The following is a 27,950-nucleotide window of genomic DNA, read 5'->3' as shown; positions in this document are numbered from 1 at the left end:
GAGACAATGAGGACTGAAGTCTGATAAATACCCTGAATTAGCATTACTGCAAGAAAGCAAGCTTGTTGTATTTATCCTTGTATTAACATGATTTTTCACGGCTCACTGGTGAACTACTGGGGAGATTTATGCAGATGAAAGGATGGTGTAAAAGTAGGAACAAAGAATAATGGAAGTTTAGCTTGCTTCTGTCAGTGGGAGTTCCACTTTTTGGCAGCTGTAGGGTTTGGTAAACAGTGTGAGATGATGTCCAGAGACAGTCTATTACCTTGTGTCTGTATGGTAGAAATATGCTCATATTCTGCCTTACTATCCTCTTCCCCATCACCTTCTGCAGGGCCTGTGCCCTGTATGTAATAGAGTTCTTTTTTTGCTGTTGTTCTTGTATGGTTGTTTTCTAACCTCCTCCGTAACAGAAAGTTAGCAAAATCAGAGTGTCTTTTTAGGCATTGGTGCCTTTTACCAAATAGTTGGTGGTAACTGGAAATTCCCCTTTCCTCTATGGACTGGCTCCTCGATGTTTGCAGCTCCACACTGCTTCCTCCATCATCGCTTTTCACCACTGTTCACAGGAGCTGCTTGGCTACGTTTCAGATGTTGATCTGGCCCTGCCTACATTTTAATTTTCAGCAGCTTTTCAGACTTCTCCTTCCACAGGATTGCCTGGCAGCACATCCAATTCCTCTTCAGCCCTCAAAGGGGGAGTGAACAGGAAAGATGCCCAGGAGGGTGGGACAGAGCAAGAACAGAGGCCACTTCTGTCACCAGCTGGCAGGGCGATTCCTGATAAGATTAACAAGGACTTCCTTCTCTTTGGACAGGGGGAGACTTTCTCTGCCAGACTCACAAAGTGAGACGAGTGGCTGGTGTAAAGTTTGTCAGACTGTTCCATAGAGATATTAACACTGTATTGACTAGTACTGCCAACTCAAATCATGGAATTGCATCCCCCTAATTCTGCTCATTAGCATCATGAATCAACATTACAATTATCAGCATCAATTTCTATTTGAGAAAAAAGCACCCACTGTGTAGTACTTCTGTGATGCCACGGTATTGCAAATATTTTTGCAAAAACTGAACTACTCCCCATCTTAAGACATAGAGGATTAGTTAAGCTGTATGATCAGGATGTACTGTTTGAAATATATGCTTTATTTTTTTGAGCACAAAGCTATTTTCTTTGATTAAAAAGCTTTATTATATAAAAAGATTTATAGCATTACAAAGATGCAGTGCTTTCAGAATGCACGTAATGTATTTTTCTTCACAAAAGATGTCGCTACAAGAGGAAACAGAAATGTACCATAGAATCATAGGCTGTTCCTAGTTGGAAGGGATCCATGAGGATCGCCAATCCAACTCCTGGCTCCACACAAGACCACCCAAAATTTGAGCCCTGTGACTGAGAGCGTTGTTCAAATGCTTCTTGAACTCCAGCACTGGAAGAGGAGTGCTGTGCCCCAGGTGCAGAATCCGGTGCTCTTGTTAAACTTTATGCCATTAGTGACTGCCCAGCCCTCACATTTGTCAAGACTTTTCTGCAAGGCCTCTGTACTCTCAAGGGTGTCACCAGCACCTCCCAGAGTAGTGTATTATTTTGGGGAGCAGTTTTATATTGTTTCCAGTGCCTGCTTTGACGTGCTGGGGAGTGGATGTACCATGTCTCTCTGGCATTGTGCTCTGCAAGATTCCAGGACCCCACACAGTTGGAGCTAGCAGCAGGGCAGCCTGCTTCGAAGCATGCCAACCTTTTGTTTGAAGAGACGGCTTCCACTCAGCACGAAGAACAGCAGGTCCAGGCAGCTGAGGGCAGTCAGGCTCAAAAAAACTTCATTGTAGCTTTCTAACTTTTCACTGTCGTTCACATGCTTTATGTAGTAGGCTCTAAAGAGGTGATAGGGAAGGAAGCAAATTATGATGACACAAATGAATATCAAGTTCTTCACCTGGGCCCAGAATTCTTGATGTGACCAGAGAGAGGTGGAGAGTTTTCTCGATACTTTGACCAGAATAAAGATCTGCAGGCCCAGGAGAACAGAAGTAATTAAGGCGACAGCTGCAATGGCTAGGTAGTTCAGGACTTTCACACTATCCTGTTTCAGCTCCTTGTGGAATTTAAAGCATGCTTTGTCATCATACGTCCCTGAGCGCCCATACTGAATGCAGAAGAGTGGCACCATGAAGATGATGACGATGACCCACACGGTGACGCTTGCGGCAATGGCATGTAGCTTCCTATAAAACTCTACCTTATCCTTCCACTGAAAGAAGATCAACCACCGGATCACCAGTGTGATCACGTAGAATAGGAAAGTCAGATACATGTGGATGTGCACCATAGCACTCACCATTTTACAGAATGGCATGTGGAAGATCCACTCTTTATTGATATAGTAGTGCAGACGGAAGGGGACTGTGAGGAGAAGGAGGCCATGTACCACGACTAGGTTAATGATGGCTGTAGTGGTCACAGACAGACTGTTCATCTTGACCAGCACAAACGACATCGCAGTGGAACCTATCCCACCTCCAGCAAAGGCAACTGAGTAGACTGTAATCAGGATAGCTCTTGTGGTGTTGGTGTGGGCAAAGTCAGAGAAGGTGCCATTGCTGGCTATGTTCTCTTCAGTAATATTCCTGAAATCTTCCTTGTACATATTCTAAAAATGAAAGAACACATAAAGACTGAGGTAAGATGAGAATAACAGAGAACCCACCTGAAAAGCTGGAAGAGCTTTCAATCTGGTTCTTACTTCAGAGATAATGGTGGAATCTCACACTTGGAACAAGCAGTGATGGTTATTCAAAAATCCTCCAGCCTAGAGAAAGATGTTGAAAACCTTGGGAGTAGAACCTGCAGTAGATTACAACATTACAAACCATTCTCTTAAAAACAAGCATGATCTTGTAGTAAATGCAAAAAAGAGATCCTTAGAGGAAATCATGATTGTGGTGGTTTTGAACTCTCTGTTACTAGTTCCCCTCTTTCCTGAGCATATGCATGTTTCTTCAGTGAACACCAGATACACTGAATTCTGCTAGTCATTCATCCATTTGTTTATCTGCAGCACAAATCTGTCTTTAAAGCCAGATAATAACCACGTATTTTTAGATCAAAGCTATACATTTTGTTTGCTACGACATGCTGAGTTTTATACGCACTGCAGTCAACTCTTCCTGCATCTGAATAAGAAATTAAGTAGCATGGATATGCAGGCTCCATGGAGATCCTGCTCAGATACTGCCAGCCTGAGCAGCATGGGCAATGCTGCTCTGGTGCTCAGGGCCATTTCACATCTAATACATGGAGTCAGGGTGTTACAAAATAGGATGTCAAAAAATGTTAGGAAAGGCCATCGTGGTTTATAGCAAATAAGATTTCCTGGCCAGATCTGATGGAGTTTGATGGAAAGTTTAATAAATACACTGTACGTTCTTAATATAATGTCATTTCAAAGAGAGATTAAATACAATTTTGAGAAATCTAAATGCAAATTCTGTTAGCGTTTTTAAATATTATAAAAGTATGTGAGAGAAGAAGTGTTCAGGTAGGGCATCCTCCTGAAGCAAGAATCTATGGAAGTATCAAGAGGATGTCCACGTTAGTGTCACAGAAAGAAAGCTTGAGAAACTGAACGACAATGGGCCCTGTACTATCCCAGTTGTACTGCTAACACAACCTGAATAATCTAATTTAAAACTGGCACATCTTCCATTTCACCTGTGAACCTTGCAACAGAAGGTTTTCTTCCTGGATGAGTTTTTGGAATCTTTCCTTTTGATACTTTACAATGAAGTACCTGTATCTCTTTGGTTGGTATTTCAGGTTGTTTTCATAAATACACTGAGAGGGAAAAAGTTATTTAGAAATTCCCTCTCATGTGGAAAAATCTATGGGGTTTTATACCTATATAGATATCTATATTAGTTTCATAAAATGGTTTTGCTTACAGTGAGGTGACTATATCTGTAATGTACCTCAGACTTTTTTATTTTTTCTTAGCAATGTTTCTAGAAATTCCCCTCTACAGTAATCAGTATCTCTTTACACACTGAATAATCAGTCATTCTCTAGTTACAACAATGAAGCTAAGACTTCAGATATTTTATTACATCCAGCATAAATAGGACTCCTATACCTCAAAATCACACGTAATGTTGGTTGACCCTTTATGTTAGAAAGTAAAATCAGACACAAAAAAGACCTCCTTCTTAAAGATGCTGCTTAATGGCATTTCACACTAACTTTTGCATCAGAAACCGTAGAAGTTCCTTCCTGTTCCATTTTCATTTCTGAGATGTTGCATTTCAGCCTCAGTGCCACGCAAGCCAGAAGACATTAGCAATAGCAACTCATCAGTTTTTCAAGCTGTTCAACTTTAATTTGAAAAGACGTCTCTAAAAAGTGGCATTATCACACTGTTTAAATTTAAAGTGCATATTTAAAGTTTAAAAAGTGTCATGGCTCTAAAGGCAACACGCTGCAAGTGTGGATAGATGTTAGCAGCCCCAGCAGCAATGCTGTGCTGTGAGAGGAAGGACCTCTCGTGGTCACTGTTCAGAGTCCAGCAATGAAATTTGATCTGAAAGAAGGAAGGAAAAGATGAGCTGGAATCAGATAACTGATACTATCCTCATACCCACCTAACAGGATAATATATAGGTAATAGGGACTCCTTAGTGCCCACCTAGTCGCTGAAATACAGGCTTCTGCAGAATTTTGTAGTATTGCTAGCTCCCTTTATTGTAAGATTCTGCTGGAAATTTCATTTACTTTCATCTCAAAAAAGTAAAAATAAAAATAAAAAAAATTTAAAAAAAAATTAACAAGCTTATGAGCTGCTCTCTGCTACAAGCATCCAATTGAAATATTGTGTGATGAATACAGAGTATTGCATGATTCAGGTGTTTCCCAGAGGAAGTGCTGCTCTCGGGTAAGATGAAGCTTTCTGTTGTACTGGCAATCACATGGCTACACCCACTGATGTGAATTACAACTAGAAATTCCTTTGGCCAGCATTCTACAGGAGGTACATAGAATGAGAAATGATGCCAGTCTTGCAAGAGAGCAATTTCTTATGTGTAGCTGTTAGAGCAGGAGGGCCATGAAAGTGATCAGAGGGCTGGAGCACCTTTTGTATGAAGAAAGGTTGAGGGAGCTGGGTTTGGTTAGCTTTAGAGAAGGGAAGGCTCTGAAAGACCTCACTGCAACTTTCCAGTACTTTAAGGGAGCTTATAAACAGCAGGGAGACTGACTATCACAGGATCTGACAGGATCTGCTCTGGTCAGGGTAGAGCATGTTGTTTATACAAACGATTCAGTCTCTTTCAAAAATTTCCCAGTAAAAGCATATTCATTCCAACCTACAGGAGTTTATTTCTCTTTTATCCTATAGTTAATCATCCTTTCTACTGTTTAAAAAAAAAAAAAAGGTGAATCGTATTTCTTGATGGAATAAACACGTTTAACTTTCAGGCATAGTATACGCTTATGTTTTTGTCTTTTGATTTAAAAACTTTTTTCAAATCTTTGCTTTCCCAATATATAAGTAGAGATGAAAGATTCTTATCCTCTCTTTATTCCAATCATACTTGTGGGTCCTCAATGAGCTGCCTGTATGTCATCAAGACTGTGCTCCCACTCTTTGCTTCTTTGGTGACATCTTTGCATTTCACACTAGTAGAATGCATGCTGTTAGTTTGCCCCCAGCTTAGCAATCCAGGTCAGTCTGTCACTGACTTGCCCTCCTCACTTACTGTTTTCCCAGGCAGGTTCAGCAGTCACCATTCTGTTACATCAACATTATGTCGGCTTATCCACAAATAAATAAATAAATCACATTTGTCAGCAAAGATAACAGTCCTACGGTCTCTGCCAAACAGTGAGCTCTACGGTCTGTATAACAAGCGTCAGTAAAAGTTAGCCCCCTGTATACATCTGCTGAGGGACTGGAAGGCTTCACACGGATTTTCATGTGTTCTGACAGTTGGATTATGCAGAAGAAGCTTTTGCAGCCTGTGTTCAACCAACTGAGAAGTTTCATTTAAATTTGCAGGGGGGAAAAGTTCAATTCAGAAGAAAGACTTCTATTTTTGACATACTTAACAAAATGGAAAAAGAAACATTTGTCAAAACTGACATCTCTGCAATAAATTAAACTAGCTTGGTAGCAGTGCAAAACACAAATACTGTTTCATAAAAGCCTGCTTTAAATGTGCATTTGTTTCACAAACATCCTCATTTAGTCTCAGAGCTGCTCTCTTTTGGGAGCTTTATAATTGCTTTTCCATTTGCTCAAATTCCATGCTGTGTTATGGCAGTGCAGGCTATATCACTAGAATAATTGCAGTATTCTCTTAATTTCAAAATAACCATACACACCTGAATTTTGAAGCATGGATGTCTGCTTAAAAGGAAACATTACACATTAAAAATAGGATCTATTTTTCTCACATAGATTTTAGTGATTCCTTTAATTCATTCTCATCCTCTGACTCTTTTACTCTTGTCTTGTAGGCCGTCGTTGTTATCTTGGCCACTTCTAGTTTAAGTTTGGTCTACTGAAGCATGAATAAGATGGAAAAACATGTTGAGTCCTCTTTTGTTTGCAATTTTCATTGTTTATACAAAAAAAGTGGAAACAATGGAGTCTTCCTAATTATTTATCATTCAAGTTATTGAAGAGAACAAATTTACCCTTCTGTTCTTTACAGAGGTTGCATGGTAGCAAATACATACACATACAGAGCTAAAAAAATTAAGAACTACTGGTTATCATTACAAAAAAGGCTGAAGCAATGTCTTCCTGTACTAGGAAATTACAAACACAAGTGATGAAAACAGTTGTGCAGAAGAGCTTTGAAAGAAGTTCGAAATAACACTAGCAAATCAGGTACTGTTATTTTTAAAGCTGCAAATTCATTTTAAAGGCATTGCCAACCAAGCCTTTAGTTCATTCTGTGTATGCTTACACATCAGCATTTGTCTCCACTCTTCAAGCATTGTTTACTTGGCTCTTCATTTCATGTTAGCTCTAAGAACAAAGACAAGAACACCTGCAATTTTAAAGTGCCACTGCTTTGCTTATTCCTTTGAACCTACAGCAGAGCCTCAGCTTTGTGAGGGCAAGGCTATCCATAAGCACTCAGCCTCAGGAGAAATATTGGTTGCACTCTCAGTGACAAGTTCATGGGGAGAAGAAATGGTCTTGTGGCTTACACTTTACTATCCCCTACCACTGATGTGATTTCTTGTCAGAACTGGTTTTTAGGGAATTTAACACAAGGACCCTTAATTTACAGCCATTTGTTAGCCTTTGGGAGTCTTCAAAGTCTCCTGTTTCTGAGTAGTTCTGTTTTTCTACTGCCTAAACTAAACAAGTTTACACACACATGTAAACCCCATAGAGATGATTGTTTGGAAAGTTGCTCCTAGGGTGGAAGGGATCATTTGAAAGAATGTTTTGATTAAAAAACCCAGTAGTACAGGAGCATGATCTGTACTGCATCTGACAAAAGAGTGAGTTTGGATGTGCTAAAGGATAGATGTCCAAATGCAGGGATGCACTTCGAGCTACATCTCATCCATGCTTTCTGCCAAGATTGTTGCTCAGCATTCGGCTCTCTTGGGACTCTCTGCCACTGCTACACGTCTGCAGTGCTAGAAAAATCTGACTAGAAAATTTTAGTAAATAAACATTAGCCACGTCAGTATGGAGAACTTATTGGGAGCAGTGGTTGTGGGGTGTGTGCAATAAGAGGTGACTGACTGCAGGACTGAGCCTCTGTTATGAGTCTGAGCAAGGTCAGCTTTGCCCTCCTGCAAGCTTTACTCATTCCTGTCAGAACACATAGTTATATTTGGGTACAATGCTTTTGAAAGCAAGGGTATAAACATCCAACATTTAGATATAGTCTTACGTAAGAACACTTTAACTGACTACATCCTATTGCTTCACTTTGGTTAAAAAACATCGGGGATATCTGTTCTGTGGTACTCCACAACAGTCTGCTCTTGTTAGAGACCTTCTTTTTCACATTTTGCTGTTTTAATAGTGACCAACAGCAAAAGAGGTACAATGACAAAGTGGTGATAATAGTAATAACCAGCTCTTACCTAATATTTTTCTTCATTGGATTTCAAAGCCCTGTTAAAAGATACATGTATAATTCTCTCCATGCTACAGCTGAAAAGCAGAAACCAATGTGGCAAAGCCAGATACAATGCTAGGATATCCTTAGATCAAGTCTTTGCTCCTCTAAGTCTTGATGTAGAATAAACACATGACAGTAACAGTGGTAAGAAAGCAATGATAACATATCTGCAGGTGGTATTTAAATTTTTTTTGATGTTTTACAATATTATCGATCCATAGAATAAGCGAGTTAATGTATTTATTATTGCTTCCATTTATAATAATTACACAATGTTTGATTTATGTAACAGTGTTGATACATAACGGTGTTACTTTCCTGAGTGCTTATCACAAACAGTATTTCCCATGTTAAGTTATTTATGCACTGTTTGCACTCTGCAACAAATTTTCAAATTCTTTTACAACTCAAAGTGAAAATACATATTGAATTACCAGAGTTTGCTCTGGGACAAACATCATTATCTTGGTCTCTAAGTTGTAGTTAGTTCTAGGTAAGAACTTACCTAGAAATTAATATGCATAATTGCAGTTCACTTTCCCTGCTAAACTGATGCAATTTTTCTCCAGATTTTATCAACAGAATGTTAAATTTCTAGAGTATGTTTCTCTTACTGCAGTTCAAATAATAGATTTCAGACTGACACATTCAGATATTCACCATTAATATTCCAAGGTGGTGAGAGAATGTGATCATTGTAGATCATATATCAGCTGAATTTAAACACACATGCTAGAAATGCATATATTTTGTAAGATGCAAGTAATTTCTGAGGGTGTTAGCAACATCCCAAAAAGTTAAAGAATTATGATAGCAGTTTTGCCTAGTCTCATTGTGTCTATGAATATTCTACCTGTATGAAGCTGTCAACTAGTTTAAATTCGCATTATAGGAGCAGTTCTGTGGGCCAAGGCTGCTTTAATATAGTTGAGAGTCTGGCCTAGATTTCAGGGACTACTTTGTTCTGGATCGTTTGAAAGATCCTTGAGAAATGAGAGCTGTTTGCTTTCTGCTCAGGCATAATACCTGCAGTCGATGATTTTTTCAGCTGTTCTGAACTTGGAGATGCACACAGAATAACCATGGCAACTCAGGAGTTTTGGTTTTCTGCAGTTATTCTGTCAGAACTCAAGATCAGGAGTGCTAATTCGTAACTAGACAATACAGGGTGGTGGGAAGTATGCAGGTGTGATGGTTTGGTCTTTTGAAAAACTACTTTCCTTCATTTACGTAGGTGGCAGAAAGCAGAATATAAGATTCACCTGAACATCTAGAATTCATTGTGGGTAATCTGACTTAGTTACTTGGTGGTAAAGCTGGAGCAACATTTTGGGAAACACTGAGCTGATGCCATGCAGAGAATCAGGGCCCCAGAGGGGTCCCTAAGCCAGAGATAGAGTGGGTTTCAAAACATTACCCGAAGCACTAAGGATGGTTTCCTGTGTATATAAACTTGCTAGACAGACAAAGAGACTTTTGCTGGCCAGATAACTCTATTAGAAGTAGCAAGAGTATACCTTAATTATACTGCTAAATTTTACACTGGAAGAGCTAAATCTTTTTCACTTGCATTCATGAAAGCATCAGGGCTTGAATTACCAAAAAACTATTTTAATACTTGACACCTAGCCTTCTATGTCTCTGTATATATTCAGAGCCAGCACTTCACCTGCATTTATACTAGTAAGCATGTGGGTTGCTCCAAATGTAATGCCTCCTATTCATTTCCACGGAAATTGCAACAGATACAAAGAGTACAGTGACATTATTTGGTAGAGTAAATTCTCCAAAACACTATTTTTCAACACACTCACTATCATTAGCTCTGCATTTTTACCAGAGATGAATGAGAGCGTGCTTGCCACTCTGTTAAAAATCTGCACCGGTGGAGGTGACCCACTGTCACTGTCACCACTGCTGAAACGCACCACCCACCTCCTCGCTGAGCTCACATCCACTTTTTGGTCTCCACAAATGTTCAGCAAGTGGTGATGAATGTCATTCATCATGTCATCCATCAGTCATGGGTGCCATTTTTTCTGCATGGAGGAATTTGGTGACAAATCTTTGCTTCACACATACTTCCATGTCAGACACCATTTTGTCAGACCGCTCCTCTACTGCTGTCCTTCGTACAGCAACAAAATGTAATGCAATGTTAATGGAAAGGTTCAGCCTCTACTGCCATATCACCAACATCCACCTTCGGTACTGTGGTCCGACATAACAAAACAGGAGGAATTACTTTCAGAGAAGCCCTTGCATAAACTGAGGCATTGTCCCATAGTGGCTTACTAGTCCTTTAATAAGCCATGAACTTGATTCTTCTCTCTGCTATATAATTTTAGTTCAACATGGTTCTAGTTTCACTGATGGTACCACTGGTAGATGGCATCTGCTGGCAGTGGGACAGCAAATTAAAGTCCTGCTTCTTCAATTTTCCTTTGAGTTATTCCTGAATATAAATCATCCAATAGCAACTATGTCATGAAGACAGCTTCCTCTGAAACCACCTTCCAAAATCCTGCAATAGAGATACCATGGAACTGTCCAGATAAAACAAGGTTTAGTTTCTTCACAACTGATACGATTTTAATCTATCCTCTGATAAACTGGGGGGAAAAAATTGCATTTCCATGTATGTTTGACTGAAAGAACAGGTTTTATTAGACGTATCTGTAGGATGACAAATCCCAAGCATGGTCGTGTTCCACACACCTTATGATGAGTCAGAGCAGTGTCCTCAAGCAAGGGTAGTGACTGGTACAAGGATGACACATGGAGAAAGCATCTTCTGCTACATCCTGTCCTCCTTACTCAAAGCTGAGATCTGTTCAGAGTCTGTCCTATGCCAGATATGGACCAGGTCCTGCTCTGTAAGAACTGGCTGAATCAGTAATTAAGCTCTAATTGTGACAGGTTAATTGCAATTTATCAGTAAGCAAAAGATCAGCTGCTAATAGGAATAACTGAAATTTAGAATGCAGTTAGATTAACTTTTAGTTGCTACTAAGACAATTACATTTCTGACTCATATTTCTAATGTGCCTTATTACTTCAAGCACCTGAATAGAAATATAATCATTATCCATGAAAAGAAAAATGTTCAGTATCAGTATCAGCCAAAAACATTTTGTAGGCAATAGGTTTCTTAAAATGTCTCTATCTGGGTTGTGAAGCAGTTGTGGTTTATGGCTGTCACCCAGGTGGCATAAAGCATCCTACGAGAGAGAAATACTGCCTGTGACACATCTGAAAGAACATTTTGCAAAAAGTATAAGGAAGAAAATGTGACTTGCAATTCCTCATTTCGCACATCTTTGCACAGCAGAGAGATAAATTCAAGCCGCTGTGAGAAATAGAAACATGTCTGGGTTTTCCCTACTAGTTCCCTTTTCTAGCAACAAAACGTTTTGCAACATACTATCCCCAGGCATCATTACTCAAAAGACATTAGCTTAAAAATACCTGAGCCAAAGGGGTGTAGAGAAAGACCGCTTCACTCTCAGTCTCTCTCATTAACTTTCCCTTCTTTGCGAGCTCTGAAATTGCACCTCACTCCGTGTTGAAGAACAGTGTATCAGTAAAACTGTCTAAAATTTCTGTTCAGGTCTTTCCCTAACCCAGATCTCTCACTAGAGGACTACAGCAACAACAGCAACAAAACCAAATCCATATGAAAATCTGTTGTACTACTTTGATAGTGTGGGGAAGGATCTCAAACCCAGAAAAACAAACCCTGTTCTAATTATAATAATTAGCCTTCTCCACACCTATGTTTTCTGTTGGCACTCTGCTTTGGCTACAGTGTTTGTTAATGAGGAAGGCAAGAGCCATCAGAACTACAGACTGATCTATCTGGTCTAAAGGGGCCTTTACAGAAGCTGTGTGATTTATTTTTAATAGCTGCACTTTTCCAGTAGTCTATCACCAGCTTTAATGTTATCTTGTTCTGCGGGATTTTACCAGTTTGCATCTCTCACATACCAGTAGCTTTCTCAGTAGATTCTCCTTTCATAGGGAATCCAGCACAGGAATTCACTTATCAGAGCTTTTCCTCACCAAGATTAAAAAAAAAAAAATAATGGAGGAAGGAGCTGATTGACAAGGAGATGCATTACTATTGCCACAACACTGACATTAGACTGCAGAGAATGAAATCACATGTGCACTGCCATGCAAATCACGTATACATGTCCTTCTGAGAAGAGAAACACATTCTCTTCACCTAAAAAAATAGTGCTTACCCTAAAATTTGTTTGAATTATGTACTAGCCTCCTGCTAACTGCCTGCTAAGGCAGGAATCGTGTATTAGGGAGGAATATTTTTTATAAATATACAGCACAGGTCCATTGCTACTTGTCCTGAAGATGTTTCCTGCAATTGCTAATACTGTTTTATTCTCTGATATTTTGTTTCATTTGATTTCTGACTGCAGATGCTATCATAGATATCATAGATAGCATTCAAGAAAAAAGAATCATTACAGTAACTATCACTTTTCTGATGAATATCCACATACATCTATATATAAAATTAAGCATACTAAAATGTGCTTTCTAGTTTGGCCAAGGAACATAACCTCCCTACATTAGCCTAGATTGTCTGCATAGGAGAAGTACCAAAAGCAAATCTTACTGCCAGTCCTGTTATTTTGATACTAAAGGTGCTTCCCCTACATCAGCACAGTGAAAGACAGTACTTTGGTATTACTGCTGGGTAAGACAGGAGCTTGCAATTTAGGAATTTAGTTCTTCATATACCTTTCAGAAATGAGGAATGCACTGCGAGTGAATTGTTCTGCACTGCATTCAAGAAGTATATCTATTATATCTATTTGCAACAGCCTTTCCTGGCCAATAAAAGTAAAGACTGTGTAATGAAATGAGGCACTCTGTGCATGCAACTCTAATACATCGACTTGTTTGGGTTCAAATGGCTCATTTTACTATTACATCTAGAGATTTCTATTCTAATAATAAGCATGGTGTATTTGCTGAAATGTGATGCTTAATTGTGGTAACTGTAAGCCCATTAATTAAGCATTTTAAAAGACTTTAGCCTATTTGAAGTGTGGCTGAAATTATACAGAATCACAGAATTGCAGAATTGCAGGGTTTGGAAGAGATATCAAGAGATCATCGAGTCCAGCCTCCCTGCTAAAGCAGGTTCTGTAGAACAGGTGGCACAGGTAGATGTTCAGATGGGTCTTGAGTATCTCCACAGAAGGAAACTCCACAACCTCTCTGGGCAGCCTGTTCCAGTGCTCCATCACCCTCAACATAAAGAAGTTCTGCAGGTTTGTATGGAATTTCCTCTGTTCAAGTTTTAGGTTTTAGGCCATTGCTCCTTGTCCTATCACTACACAACACCAAGAAGAGCCTGGCTGTACCATTTGCCTCCCACCTCCCTACAGATATTTATAAACATTAATCAGATCCCCACTTAGTCTTATTTTCCCCAAGCTGAGCAGACCCAGGTCTCATCATCTTTGTGGCCCTTCACTGGACTTCTTCTAGAGATCCTTGCCTTTTTTTAACTGGAGATTCCAGAACTGGATACAGTGTTCTGTGTCTGAAGGTGTCACCATGGCTGAGTAGAAAGAGAGTATGCAGCCATGGTGCCCAACCAGCAGCAGATGCATAAACAGCTAGCATAAGAACTATTGTTTTGGACCATGGGAGGTGTTAGGTATTGCTAGATTTTCAACATATAAAATGGCAAGGAAGATCTTCTCAGACTCATTTGCTTCTGACAACATACTTAGAAGGCCAGTAACTTTACACACCAGAATGAATTGCAAGCACATAGCATAGAATCATTCAACGAGACAAGGCAGAGTAGCCTACCACGCACAGCACCACTTTCCAACAACATCGTGTCCTTGCAGCAGTTTTCTTAGCAAGATGAGTCTGCTTGATGCACAACCTGCAGAGCAGCAGACACACGTTTTTTGGGCCAAATATAAACAGCATATTCAAAGGGGCGATTCCTTTCTGGGGGTTTTAAGAACAACAACAAGGAGATTTAAGCTGACATGTAGTGAGAAGCTCCTGGACAGCAGCAGGATACTGAAGGCTATATATGGTGCCATTGAGTTTACAGCATAGTTTTCCCTGCTGGAAGTTATCTGTGTGCCTCTACTGGTAATATTGGCACAAAGATGATGCAGTTCTAAGTGAAAGGCGAGAAAATAATCCTGCTAATTCCTGCCTTCTCAACTGTGGGGTTACAATAAGGGTGGGGAAGAAAAAGCTGCTACTTTTCCTACAGAGGTAAAAATCATCAGCCTGGTACATGATCGACCAGCAGAGTTCCAGAGTCCAAACAAAGTACCTGAATTATATATGTATTCATTAGCCAACATTTAGTGACACAGGTCACTTTGCTTGTACCTTCTGAGTATTTTTCTCTTCTTTTCAGCCACACCTCTGTTCTATGTGATTTATATGCATCTCTCCATTCTTTTTTTTTTCCCTGTTCACAGAGGAAGGCACTTAGCTGCTCTCCCTGGCTATTGAGAAAGCTCTTCAGCATCAATAACATAGAAAAAAACTGCCATCCACGATTCCTTTGTTGACTTCCTGATGGCCTCTTGCACATACTGAACAAGAGGAGCAGAACGATGTAAAATTCAGCATTAGAACAGATAGTGAGTGGCTAAATCAGCTTCTCAAAGTGCCTGAAGAAGTGGATGCTAAACCACTTCCAGCCATTCTTGCAGGGCTGAACAAGTGTCTGAAAGCATCAGGGAAGGTGTCCAAAAGCTACACGGAAATGGCAGAGCTTACAGCCATCTGACTATCAGGGAGAGTTGGGATTCTCAGCAACTGAGGTGATTTTTTTTCACCAAAGCCAGTCAGAGAGCTAATAGAAGTGTATGGAAATTTCCTTCTTATTCCTTGTTTAAGGATTACCAGCTGAAATTACTAACAATACTCTTGTATTTCCAGGTTAAGCTTCCTTTTAATAAATCAATCTTGGGGAAGTGTTTTGGAGGTGGAGATGTTGTTTAAAAAGGATCCCAGATGCCTTTCCCTGATTAACACAATACACATCTAACTGTACTGTGCTTTGTTTCAAAAAACTGCACAAAATCTGACATTCACAACTGCCCCAGAGAAGTAAAAACCCAAAGCACTTCTAACTTTGATCCTATAAATCTTCTCCCAGCTTTAAGTTTAAAGCATTAAGCTTACCTCTCACCAAGAACCTTTATGGTCCATCCGGATCTGCAGCCTTCTCATCTGATTATAACAACATTCCCCTTCTCCAAGCTGAGGGAAGAAAATTCTCTTTCTGCACATCTAACTTCAATACTTGTGCTGAGTACCTTTCCAGCACTTACCTGCAGACTCTCCAGTGGCATAGCAGGAGACTTCCCTCACTCTGCACATCTCCCTGACTTCACAGAGAAGTGTTGCTGAGGAACTGCTTTTGCAACAAAGCTCTTTCTTCTTCCTGAAATATCATCCTCTGCCCATAAACCACAAGTGTGCTCAGACCAATTGTGTTTGTCTGTTTGGTTTGTTTTCTTTTTTAAGTATTCTTGTTCTGTTCAATGCCCATTTAAAGTGAAATGTATCTGCTTGCAAGCCATTAGAACGCAGGGAAGAAAGAGCACTATTAGGACTGAAAGTGAAAAAATGCATGTAAAGGAGTGAGCATTATAAGCAGGTATGTGGATTTATGGATACAGACATCTCTCCTGTGCTGTGAAGGTCACTCAGTCTCTCCACATTTCCTCAGTTGCTCAGATAACACTTGAATGTGAGTCAGCACTAAGATTTTGTGCATTCTGTGGTCTGAGTGTGCTCACTCTGATGACACAGCCCCATATGTAGGATTGACATTGTGAACATATTGACCTGAGAGGCCTTGCAGGCACTTTCTTTATGTTGCAGCAATAAAGCATATGTAGTAAACACGAAGCAGGTTCAGTGCTTTCTGGCACTCTTGAAATATTACTGTCTCATTCTGGAATGATAGAGTCTTCCAAAGAGAGAAGTTCTAATGTGCTGTATGTACACTACAGTCTTTTTATTAATGAAAAATATCGGCTCCTTTATAAATGAAAAGTAATGTGAGGATTAGGAGGTTTTGGCAAGGAATTACTATTATAATTTCTCTCTTCGCTGTACACTATTGGCAATATTCTTAACTGTATTCAGTGCATGTATCTGTAACCAAAAATCTGCCAAAGCAGCAGAAGTACATGCAAAAGCACTAGAAGAATTCCTCCACCCTCTTTAATTTATGAACCTTGTATCAGTGCTGCAGCAGTGTATCTGCAGAACCTGGCTACATAGGAAGTAGCAGAACAAACATACTCCTCTTCAAATCTTGAAGATACATTCCCAGGAGTTTCAGTATGAATAATGAAAGTATTCAGAGTAAGGATTTCTCTTTCTTCCAATTAAGGGGATATGCTTGGGGACTTTTAAATTCAAAAGCTCATTAAATGTTCTGTACTATCCCTTTGTCAAGATTTTCTGAGATAAAAAGTAGTAGAGTGGGAAAATAGCACTATTCCTAGCGATGTCTAACTCTTCTTCTTAGTTTTATTAAGGAAACTATTGCTCCAATTACTGGCTGAGCTTATAAAATATTCTTGTAAGATTTCAGTGATCCGCAGTTTAAAACTTAAAATAAATTCAATATTAAAATTTAGTGAGGCTTCTCATAAAATAAAAAGGATTTTCCACTACATCTAAATGCAAAAATTCAAAACAACGTTGAATTTGTCTCAGCTGAGTAATATCCTACCAGTCCTATATTAGATGTTGAGAAGATAAGGCATAAATAGATCAAACACAACAAGTGTGCTACTGAATCAGGATTAGACTGTATCTCCTAATGCTGTGCCTTATGCTTTAGAGTGTGGGCCATGTTTTGCCTTTCTTTAACGATCGGAAGGGCTTCTAAACTTTTCACATTAACTTGGGAAACACAATTATCTCACTGTTGCTTCAGGCCAAAAACAGCTGTAATTTTTTTAAGAGCTTCTCATCCTGAACGCTGATATTGACAAGGGCATGGAAAAGCCCTGAGACTTTGATTCTTTGAGGAGTAAAGCTTGCACTGTCCATGGGAATGTAGTTGTATTCATGGGTCATAAAGCCTGATCCATGTTCAGAACACTAAGGTAATACAGGATATGGACTTCTGGAGGTCATTTGTTGTAACTTATGGCTCAAAGAAGGCATGTCAGGTTGTTCACTGCTGGTCCAGTAGTTTGAATAACTCCAAGGATGCAGAGCATATCATCCATGGGCTTTTGGTGGAGGTGAACACAAGATGGGTGTCGGGCATGGAACCTTGTGGAGGTACTCACTGTTAGCATCACAAAGGCTGGCAACCCTGAGAGGCCACTTCCATACAGGTGCAGTAATGTTCATGTTTCTGACAGCATAAAAGTGAAAAATAGGCAGTGATAGGCAGTGAAAAATGTAATAGCGACTAAACAGCTGTTGCTTATCTGCTTTATTTTGGAAGTAATTTGTCCTGATGGCTTGAGCATGCCCATCAATAAATCACACCAGAAGTCTAAAAGACTTCAACTACATGCTTAATCTTTATGAGAAAAAACAGTCTGATTCATACTGTCAGTTCCAGAGAAGCAACAGAACTGTTTCTCACTAACTACAGAACCATGAAGAGAGACAAAAAAGCTGAAGCAAATATCTAGTTAATACAGTGTGTAACTTTCATGGCTTAGCTCTTCTATGATGATCTCTATTTGTTGTCTGATTCTACTTGGTGCAAATAGAATCTTACAGTATTGCAAGATAGAGGAGTGAGATACAGAGAAAAAGGAAGGTGTGACGTATTGCAACAAACTGTCTGATGTATTATGAATAATGTACTAGCAACACTGATGTTCTCCTGGACACAAATGGCTTGGGCCAGCCAGTTTTCAATCAAGCTCTGTTTCCTACTCTGTTCAGTACAACATCTCTATGGGGACTATAGTTGCATCTGATGAAAATGAAAGTTGTAAGCCTATCTACTGTGTAAGTTGCTGAGAAAGATCATTGGGCATTTATTCTTTGCTTCTGTCTATCATACTGAGCAGAGAAGAGAAGGACAGTAGATAAGCCTTAGACAGGCTCAGCTGGTAAACAGAAATCACCTACTATGATTTCTGTCATCCCAGGAATGTTTGGTAGTGAGTGAGTGATACAGTCTGGACTAGATTGGAGAATGCTGCAAGAACACTGAAGTCCCAAGAGATGTCCTCAGCAAATAATATGACATTTCTGTACATTGGCAGGCCTCACCACACGTGTTCAGTAAATACAGTAGATCCTTGATGTTTGCAATAATTTGTACTATTTTCTCCAACATTTTTTTTCATACAAATTAAAGATGATTGATGGATATAACTGGATCATGGGCAAATTTTTTGTACACTGAATAGATTATTGAACTTCTTCAGAAAAGCCAATGAATTGTCTCCTTAGAGGAACATGTGAATGATTTCTGCAAGAACAGGACACGGCTGTTTTAGCTGACCTTTACTACCTAGAAGAGACATGGATCTGTTCTTCAAATTTCATGTTATTTTCCTCATTCATAACAAGTCAGAAGTGAAGAAAAGGTAGTGGACACGAGCTGATGCTGAGCCTTGAGTTATCCCCCTTAGTGATGAAACCTTTGAGGGTGTATCTTTCCTGTGGTGAGTGTGATATGCCTTTTGCTGCAATGCCTGAAGAACAGCGTTGGTTGCTTTTGTGGTTCAGTGCTGTGCAGAAAATGAAATAGAAAGCATACTTTGCTTTTTATTGCGGTTGCCATGTTTGGGAATAGGCTTGCCTACAGGCAGATAGAAACAGTTCTGAGGCAATGACAAACTATATTCTGATGTTCGGACTTTCCAGCACAACTATCAGTGAAACAGTCTGCAGTCAGTTAGGAGAAGGAAGCAACTCAGATACAAGAAAACTCACTAGAAGCAGTGAAACCATTCAGAGAAAGATGAATGTATAGAACTTACAACATCAGTTCCTTTGCAATGAAATTGAGTGACTTACTTTCCTAAGGCAAACCGGAAATGTAAGGAGCTGAAAAGCTTTTTGTGATGCGGTCACCTTCTGTTTGTCTCGTCATCTGGAAGAACCACAGAAGTCTTTGGCTTCTGGGAGGCTTCATCCTCCTCAGGACTCATTCTCAAGCAATATGCCACACCTTTGGTTACCATCTGAGGTGAAAAGCTAATCCATAGAAAACATCTTTACTTCTATCACAGAATCACAGAATGTCAGGGATTGGAGGGGACCCTGAAAGATTGTCTAGTCCAATCCCCCAGAGCAGGAACACCAAGATTACACCACACAGGAACATGTCCCAGTGGGTCTTGAATGTCTCCAGAGAAGGAGACCCCACAACCTCTCTGGGCAGCCTGTTCCAGTGTTCTGTTATCCTCACAGTGAAGAAGTTTTTTCTAGTATTTATGTGAAACGTGTATGTTCCTATTTGCACCCACTGCCCCTTGTCCTGTCTTTGGATGTCACAGAGAAGAGCCTGGCTCCATCCTCCTAACACTCACCCTTTATATATTTATAAACATTAATGAGGTCACCCCTCAGTCTCCTTCAAGCTAAAGAGACCCAGTTCCTCAGCCTTTCCTTGTAAGTTCAGTTTCTGGCATGTGGTTATCATGGTCGCCAAGTCTAGTTTAAGGAAAGAATATTATAGGAAAATAAGTTTTTCCAATCACATGGAAGGAAAAACAATGTTCTTTAAGCACTGCATCTGCTTAAAACAAGTTGCATGTGTCCACTATGAGCATTCATGGCAGACATTCTTTTTTGTGCAAGCAGACTTGGAAACAACAGAGAATTTTTTAAAAATATCATTTAATAAATAGTGAAAACTCATACTAAATGTGGAACAATGATGAAATCAGATTTAGGGTTACTTACCCATATACAAGCAAGATGGATAAACAAGATGCAAATGACCATTCGGCTGCTGTGATAGGACACACAACTGCACCTCAGGACAGTCAGTAAGCTTGCCTTGATGCAACTGGAAGCCACAAGATTTCACCTCCGTCTGGAGGAAGCAACTGTCTTGTGAGCTGTTGTGGGTGGCAGCTCTGTACTTTCACAGAGTAAGTAAAGTGTGTTGTCTGTAAAAAGACAGTGATGTAACAGAAAGAAAATAGCCATAACGTGTAAAGGAACACAAAGCAGAAAATAAGAAATTAGAAGTAAAGACATGAAGTCAAGAATATGACACCACTGAGACTGCAAAATCAGGCACTCAGAAATCAGGAAAGCGAGAAAACTGAGCAGAAGTTTTGCTCTCCCCATCTAGATTTGTCTGAGTCAGATTCCTCTGTTTGAGATAGAGCATTTTTTATTTGCTAAGTACTAGAAGGATGGAGAAGCAGGGAGAGATGACACTACAGCCACCAAAAGCTGCTTGAGCTGCCCAGATCAGTATGGGATGTGCAGTCTGAAGACTGTATCTCCCTTACCTTCATATTTTTATGGCGACAGTTCTAGGAGATCTGATAAATGGAAAGTTCAGACTGGTACTTTTGTTGAGCTACTTTAAGTTATACGCCACACTGAACACTCAGCTTGAACATATTTTACTTCAGCTATAATAGCTAAAATTGAAATCCTCACCTACAGTGGGAGGAGCATTGCTTCCCCATCTCCATCTTCCAAATCACCCACTCAAGGGGTGTGTGAGGAGCAGCTGCAAGAGAAGACTGAGGCAAAATAGTTGTTGAGTAGCTAGCCTTCTCCTTGTCCATTGTTATTAGCCTGCCTGTGTTGCTCATTACAGGGTGATATGCCTTCTTGGACTTTCCTTTTTGGTTGATGTAACTGAGAGGCCTTTCTTCTTCACACCCCTTTTGCCAAGCCCAATTTCAGATGGGGCTTGGCCTTTCTGAGCCCATCCCTACACAGCCTAGCAGCATCCCTGTACTCTTCCCAGTTACCTGTTTCTGCTTCCACTGCCTATGCGTTTTGTTCTTGCTCTCCAATTTGACCAGCAGGTCATGGTTCATCCATGCTGGTCTCTTGCCTTCCTTTCCTGACTTCCTACGCTTGGGAAAGGAGAGCTCTTGTTCCCTAGGGAAAGTTTCCTTAAAGATCTGCCAGCTCTGCTTTCTAGCTTCCATTTTGCAGTAGACTTTCAAAAAAGACTTACCACACTGCAGCACTGTTTCTAGAATCTAACATGGAGGACACCTCTAAAATGGAAAGGACCACAAAAGCAGGCTACGTGCTAAGTCTAAAATAGCAACGCTAACAACAGCAAAATTGTTCTTCTGTTTAAAATGAATAATTCACCTGGGGACTAGTGGTAATAATGCCAGCTTCAGCTGGACAGAAGCAATAATTTTGTTCAGGTTATTGAATCACACATATTAGCATGTGGCACTGCATCTTACTTTACTATCTGTAGTTCCTCAGAGACCCTGACTGAAAAACAACAGCATAGCTGGGTTGCTCACCGCAGTCCTCTGCAGTAGCATGGCAAATGAAGAAGTGAGCCAGTACCTTGCCACATGAACCACTCCAGCCACAGGGGCACCACAGCTTTTGTCCATCACACAGCTTTTGTTGAAAGAGCTGGAAGTTTTTACACTGCAGTCTACTACTATAAAAGCATGTGATTTAATCTATGAACTCACTGAGGAAACAGTTTACATTGATTAGGGTGTCTCTGTTGTTAGTCTAAGAACAGTTATAAAATTACTAAACCATAAGAACTCATTTGCAGGTCCATGAGCACTGAGGATTTTTTTCTGAACCCACTTATAGCCTTTGTCTGGGTCAGGATAGCTTCAGATTTACGACTGTGTTATCACTTCTAATCACTATCGTTAGCTCTATCTGCATAACCTTGGAAACTATGTCCTGGCTTTCTTTTGTTTCTTGTTTCTGTCTCTCAGATGTACTTTCTGCTGGGCCTGTTTTGATGCACACAAGAAATCTCATAATTCATGTGACATCCAAGTTTTAAATTTGGTTTTTAAATTCCATGGAGATTGCCTCATGGGAGGAAAAAACTCCTTGTTTGTTCTTTAACATATAGTCCATTTGTTCATTAGAAGCATTTGTCTGGTTGTCACTGAAGTTCTGGCACGCTGCATTTTCTGTTTTGCAGGAGTTAGCAGGGGCAAACCAGCAGTTTTGATCTTTGCTATGGTACTACAGAACACAGATTTTTCAAGGCTCTCTCTGCCTCGTTTTACCCTTTTGAGAAAAGAATGTCCAGGACATGTATTTGTTAACTGGTGCTTGTAATGGAATAGATTAATGATTTGATTGTCATGATATAAGACCCAATTCTGAGAGTGCATTATTAACTTTAAGCATTAATATTCTCATTCAAGTCAGTCATTATTCCTTTGCTTAAGTACTTTGTTGAAGTGGGTCCTGAATATGAGGCAGCCCTATGCTATAAAATTAATTTCCTGAATGCCTTTCTGCCCCAAGGGCTTAGCTGCTTTACTAGCAGAACCAGCACAGATAAATTATATATACTATGCACAATGAGAATTAGTAGAACAGCTTGACATGACAGCTGCCTGAGAGAATGACCAGCAGGAGAAAGGTTTCAGTGTGAAACTGAAAACTGAAAAAACAAGCCAATGAACCTTACAACTTTTTGTAGTCAACCCTAGTGAGCCAATGAAGGCTGCAGCCTCTGAGAGCAAAGTCCTGTACTGTGGAGTGCAGGGTGAGAAGCTGCCAGACTATGCTGGGGCTGAGGGCAGCTGCTCTCCATCCTCACGGCCCTCAGAGTCTGCTTGTGTGGCAAGAAACCCCAGCAGTGAGAACACGTGGCTGCAAGGGGGAAAATGCCTCCTGCAAAGGATGTGGTGGAAATCATCCTACTGCTCCAAAGTTAGAGCTGCAGAAGCCAAAGCAGGTTTCAGATGGTCTCAGTTATAGATCTCTAACACCATCGGGATGTAGATGGGCTGATGACAGGATGGTGTGCAAGTGTAGAGGAGGATTCTGGTTGCTTTTTTTGTTTGTTTGCTTTGTGAGCTCTTACCTGGTTAGCAATTCTGCTTGCTGGTTTCACAGTGGAGAATTTTGATGAATTCTGGGCAGTTGTAAGGAAAGGAAATAGAGACCAAACTTACGAAAAAATCTAAGGTTATCTCTTTGCCTCAGTGAGGAGATTGAAGGCTGCTTCAAGGAGGGAAGAAGATGTAGCATTATTTTCCTTCCTAAGAGCAAAGCATGAAAGTTCGAATTAGCTAAGATTGTCCCACATTTTAGAGAGTGTTCACACAGGCAGCTTTCCAAGATCTGTCCCTCATTTTATATCTAACTTATCTTGTCATGAAAACCAGAGAAAGTGCTCAAGCCCTTCACTGTTGTATGGGAACTATTGAATCACGGCCTGAACCTCTGATTGACCATCTAAGGTGAGCAGTGAGTCAGCCCTGGGAGGGCAGGTGAAGGCAATTCACCTGTGCTACTGGAAGGGGTGGAGACTTGCTCCACCTCTCCTAGACCCCATTTAAGTGCTGGCTGCAATTGCTCCTTTTGGAGTCTTTTCAGCAAACTTAGGATAAGGGTAAGCTTTCCATCCATTTTTCTCTAGTATGATTACCCATTTAGCATGAATTTCTTGTGTAATTTCTTAATTGTAACATCCGTATATTCATTGATTACACAACTGTATAATTAGAGTGGTAGAGCTATCACAGAGAAATGCCTCTGGAAGATCCCTTTGTACAGATTATTTTGTCCTGTAAAGACTACAGAACTGCAGCAAAATCTTTTGTGCTTGGGATGAAGAAAAATACCAAAACTTGTTCCACAGCCTCACTCATACTTCCTACCACTGAGCAGTGGCCAACTGCGCTGTCAGAGACCTTGCAGCATCTCTCTAGGTATGGGTACAAAGCCCTGTGCATGTGAGATCCTGCCAGTTAAAGACCTGGATGAGGATGGTTCTTTCTGTCCAAGTCCCTTGTATCCTGTGTGAGAGCTTTGAGCTTCTTTATGCAGCTGGTCTAGTATTAAATGTGGAGGTTGGTGGCCCTGCACGTGGTGGGGGGGTTGTGGAGATTCATGATCCTCGAGGTCCCTTCCAACCATGGCCGTTCTGTGATGCCCAAACAGGCTATCAAAAAATGGGAAATTGAGATAAATTTAACAATTGAAGTAATAAATTTGACATTTTCATTATTAAGGTTTAAAATAAGATTGAAACAGATTTTGTTTGCCTTTTGTAGTTTCATAGCAAATACAAAATATATTTTATTTTGTTGCTTTGTTAGAGCTTGGTATAACGGCTGTTTTTCTACAAGCTCATCTCAAAATCTGGAAGGAAAAAAAAAAGTAGTATTAAACACACAAGAGCCTGCTGTGAGACCTGTCAGATAGGAAGAACTTGGGAAAGGGTGCTGTATTGTCCACCTGAGTATCTCAGCCCAGCTCTGTAGGAGACGGGGCGTGACACACTATTTAATGCAAATCAACAGATTTTCCTGTTAAACATCTTCTTATGGAAAGATACTGTTTTCAGATGTGACCTTATCTATGGAAACTAAAAAGGGCGAAGACAGATCTCAGCAAGATGGATTCTAAAATTCATGCAGAGAACAGTCAGCTTTTCAGTGAAAGCAGACATTTCAACAGGTAAGTGGTGTTTGAACAGGTGTGCTCATTGCTGTGTCTTCCAAAAAAAAGTGAAAAGCAAACAACTTCTAGAGCATTTCGCATAGTAACATTGTGAAGTGGATATTTTCTGACATTACTGAGGCCTGAACATAATCGCGTGTACTTCCCAGTATACTAAGAAATTGGGAACACGTTATTTCTTTGAGATTTTGTCCAGTTCCTATTTTCTTGTTAGGCTAAAATAAATGTGAGATAAGGTTGTTTCCTATGAATTTTAGTGCATGTACTTTCTGGTTAATTTAGACAATAAAAAGTGTAGAAAAAGATGAATGTGAAAAACTGTTCTGGGATGTTCACCAAAACACTTCGTCAGTCAAAAATGGGATTGAGCTGGTGTTAGCTTTAATAAAATAGCTTTTTTTATTATTATTATTAAAGCAAAACTGAATAAAACAAACATTTTAGGTGGGGGAGGGAGTAGAGCAAAAGGTGTAATGTGAATTTTGAATTTAGATTTTAATGTTCATGGTCCTGCCTTGCCCTTATTCATGTAACCAGAGCAGTCACCCACGCTGTGATCCCTCACCTGTCTCTGATTTTGTAGTTTTCAGGTATCATCTGTGTATCAAAGGATGGAGACAAGCAGTAAAGATCTGGACTCCACTTTTCCAGAGGTCAAGAGCGATCCAGAGTGCAGAATGAACAAAGTAAGGCATTACATGTTGTAGGGGGCTGCTTATGTAGCTGTGGCTGAGGACATGCAAAGTGTTGTGGTTCCTGCAGCCAATTTACAGCAAGGCCATGATCAAGTTGTTTATATTCCCTTGGTCTCACTGCAGTTGGCAGAGTTTTTCAAGGTGATTCAAAATGGATTTCAACCTCTGTATCATGTGCTCTCAGTAAGTATTTTGGTGCACTGCGATGAAGCACAGCTTGTAAGGTCAGGGGTACTCTACTTCTAATTGTAAAGAAGATAGTGCTCTGGAAAGAAAAACAAAAAGCAGCTATTTGTGCTCTTCAAATACTTCTAACTTCCAAACAACTGAAGGTAACCTGAAAATATGATGAAAATATACTTTAAAGTATTTGAGGACTTACCTTGAAAACAGCCTTCATCTTTCTAGTATCACTGTGTGACTCTTATTGTTATCTTAATAATTTAGACATCTTTTGAAAAGGAAATTATGTCCTTGATTGAAAGCATACCTAAAATGGCAGTTTCTGCAGTGGCACACTTTCAGTCATTTTTATATTTTGGTTTTGTTGTATTTCTTAATGAAGTCTCACAGGGAATCTTCATCATTTTTAACAAAACCATAAATTTACGAATAATCAAGAACCCTTGAATAAAGAAAATGGAGGGAAAAAAAAAACTGCTTGCCACTACATTGTTTCTTCAAAAAAAATATTAATTTTTATTTTCAGCACTCTGAGTTGTGGATGTACATACACAAGCATCAACAGGTTCCGTGTTTGGAGTGCAGGAATCATTTCAACGTAAGTGATCAAATAACATATCTTGCCATTAATCATTTGATACTATCTGTAGTATGTACACTTTACATTTTGATTTGACACACAGAAATGTTCAAACCAAGACATCAGTATTTCCTAAGGTCTGGTTAACTTGCACAAGAATATATTTTCAGGGGAAGAAACCAGCTGAAAGATACCCTGATTAGTGATAAAAACAGAAGTAAACTGTGGTATGCAGGGTTCTTAACCAGGATGGCATTTGGCATGCTAGGGATTTTTCACACAGAAGAAAAAATCCTGTTCCTCATCACAAGTCTTTGCAGTTTAGATACTCACAAAAGTACTTGAGACCAGAATTGCTGTAAAAACAAGCAAGAGGCCTCTTGTTTTTTTCTGTTTAGCTGGCTATTCTAGCAGTTCCTACATGTAACTGCAGTGTGGAAACAGTTGTCAGCTGAATGCATGAATAGGCACACACTCGCACTTCCTCTATCTTCTTTTGACTGTAAAACATTCACAAATAACTGCCACAGGAATTATTTGATTTATCATTTTCTAAGAGGAGTTAACATTAAGAAAGCCTGCAGATAGTCTGTGAGATGTGCAGAGCTTACAGAGTAATTTGTGTTCATTTCCCATCTTGCCAAACTCGCAGCTTCTCCCTCTGTCTCACTTTGCCCAGTCTCACCCACTCCTAACCTTTTTCCTTTGACAGATATGCCTACACGAGCTGGTGAAAATGATGGAAGAAATGGAAGAGGCCATTATAAAGGTACCAAAATGCCCTTATGAGAAAAGAAATTGTCATGAGTTACAAAGAAGAGTGTGAGAGAGTCTATTGTAAGATTATTAACAACTGTAAGTTTAGACTTCCATCAGAGCACTGAAGACCATGTCAGTGTAGCTCTGTGATGCTCAATTCTGTCAAGACATGGGCCCATCAAAGATTTGCTGGCTGTAACTGCCATGACAAAAAAAAAGCCTGCAGCATTGCTGTCACTGACACTGGGATGATGTAAAACCTGGCTTTCAGATGAGTCGGTGTAACTTCAGGACTTACTGAGTCTTTGAGGCCTCTTCCAAAGCTGTCCAAAATCCATCACTAATTAGTAGTTCCTGCACCATAAAGAGATGCATATGGTGTATGCTCTCATGAGTATCAGTGTATTTTGTGGGCATAATAGTGGCACATTCCAGTAGCTTTCTTCTCCTATTTTGGTTCTGAATAAATATGAACGCTTGAGTAGTTAGTATCTTGGTTTGCCCCTCCAGTGAATGAGGCATTGTGTTTCTGAATATGAAGCTGGGATTTGAATCAGCCTCTTGGAAATAAAATCCTCTGTATTCCATCAATCATCATAAGACTTTTAAAAAGAAAAAAAAAAATGCACAGCAGTAAACAACATAGACTATTCTGATTTACAAATGCCTTTTCCTGCCTTCCCTTTTTGACTGGCTGATAGTTTCTTATTGTTCAGTATGCAGATAGGAGATTATTTTTTCCCAGCAAAACAATTAAGTGCAAGCATTTGTTGTAACAAGGTCTCCAGCAGAGTTTTGAAATGGCGCATCTGTCTGTGATTTCATGCTAAGTTACAGAAGAGCAGATGTTTTACTTAGGAGGGGCCTCCATAAACCAAGGTAACTTGATTTGTGAGTCAGCAGAGCCATGAGATCACAGAATAATGCAGATGGGAAGGGAC

The 27,950-nt window shown here is 39.9% G+C and overlaps 1 protein-coding gene and 1 long non-coding RNA gene across 3 annotated transcripts in view; one reads left to right on the top strand and one right to left on the bottom strand.

Moving 5' to 3' along the window:
- LOC122159583 overlaps positions 1–26,274 on the top strand; it is a 36,791-nt gene extending 10,517 nt beyond the window's left edge. The window contains exons 2-4 of the long non-coding RNA XR_006168563.1: positions 24,677–24,789; positions 25,376–25,478; positions 26,197–26,274. This is a non-coding gene — a long non-coding RNA (uncharacterized LOC122159583). The remainder of the gene's footprint in view (positions 1–24,676; positions 24,790–25,375; positions 25,479–26,196) is intronic.
- On the bottom strand, positions 1,374–15,587 carry LOC122159582 (probable G-protein coupled receptor 141). Of its 2 annotated transcripts, none has more exons than XM_042817334.1 (2): positions 15,507–15,587; positions 1,374–2,663 (listed from the first exon to the last, which is right to left on the bottom strand). In XM_042817334.1, exons 1-2 carry the CDS (start codon positions 15,525–15,527, stop codon positions 1,716–1,718), a joined length of 969 nt encoding a protein of 322 aa, XP_042673268.1. In that variant the 5' UTR covers positions 15,528–15,587; the 3' UTR covers positions 1,374–1,715. The 2 variants fall into 2 exon arrangements, with proteins under 2 accessions (XP_042673268.1, XP_042673270.1); XM_042817336.1 differs by lacking the exon at positions 15,507–15,587 and adding an exon at positions 15,358–15,402.
- Positions 26,275–27,950: the final 1,676 nt, after the last annotated feature.

This window comes from Centrocercus urophasianus, unplaced genomic scaffold (genome assembly GCF_019232065.1).
Source record: "Centrocercus urophasianus isolate 14NV4802_14NV808 unplaced genomic scaffold, USGS_Curo_1.0 seq_16, whole genome shotgun sequence".
Taxonomy (NCBI): domain Eukaryota; kingdom Metazoa; phylum Chordata; class Aves; order Galliformes; family Phasianidae; genus Centrocercus; species Centrocercus urophasianus.
The sequence above is the reverse complement of the archived record's forward strand: the minus strand, read 5'-3'. Positions and strand labels throughout refer to the sequence as shown.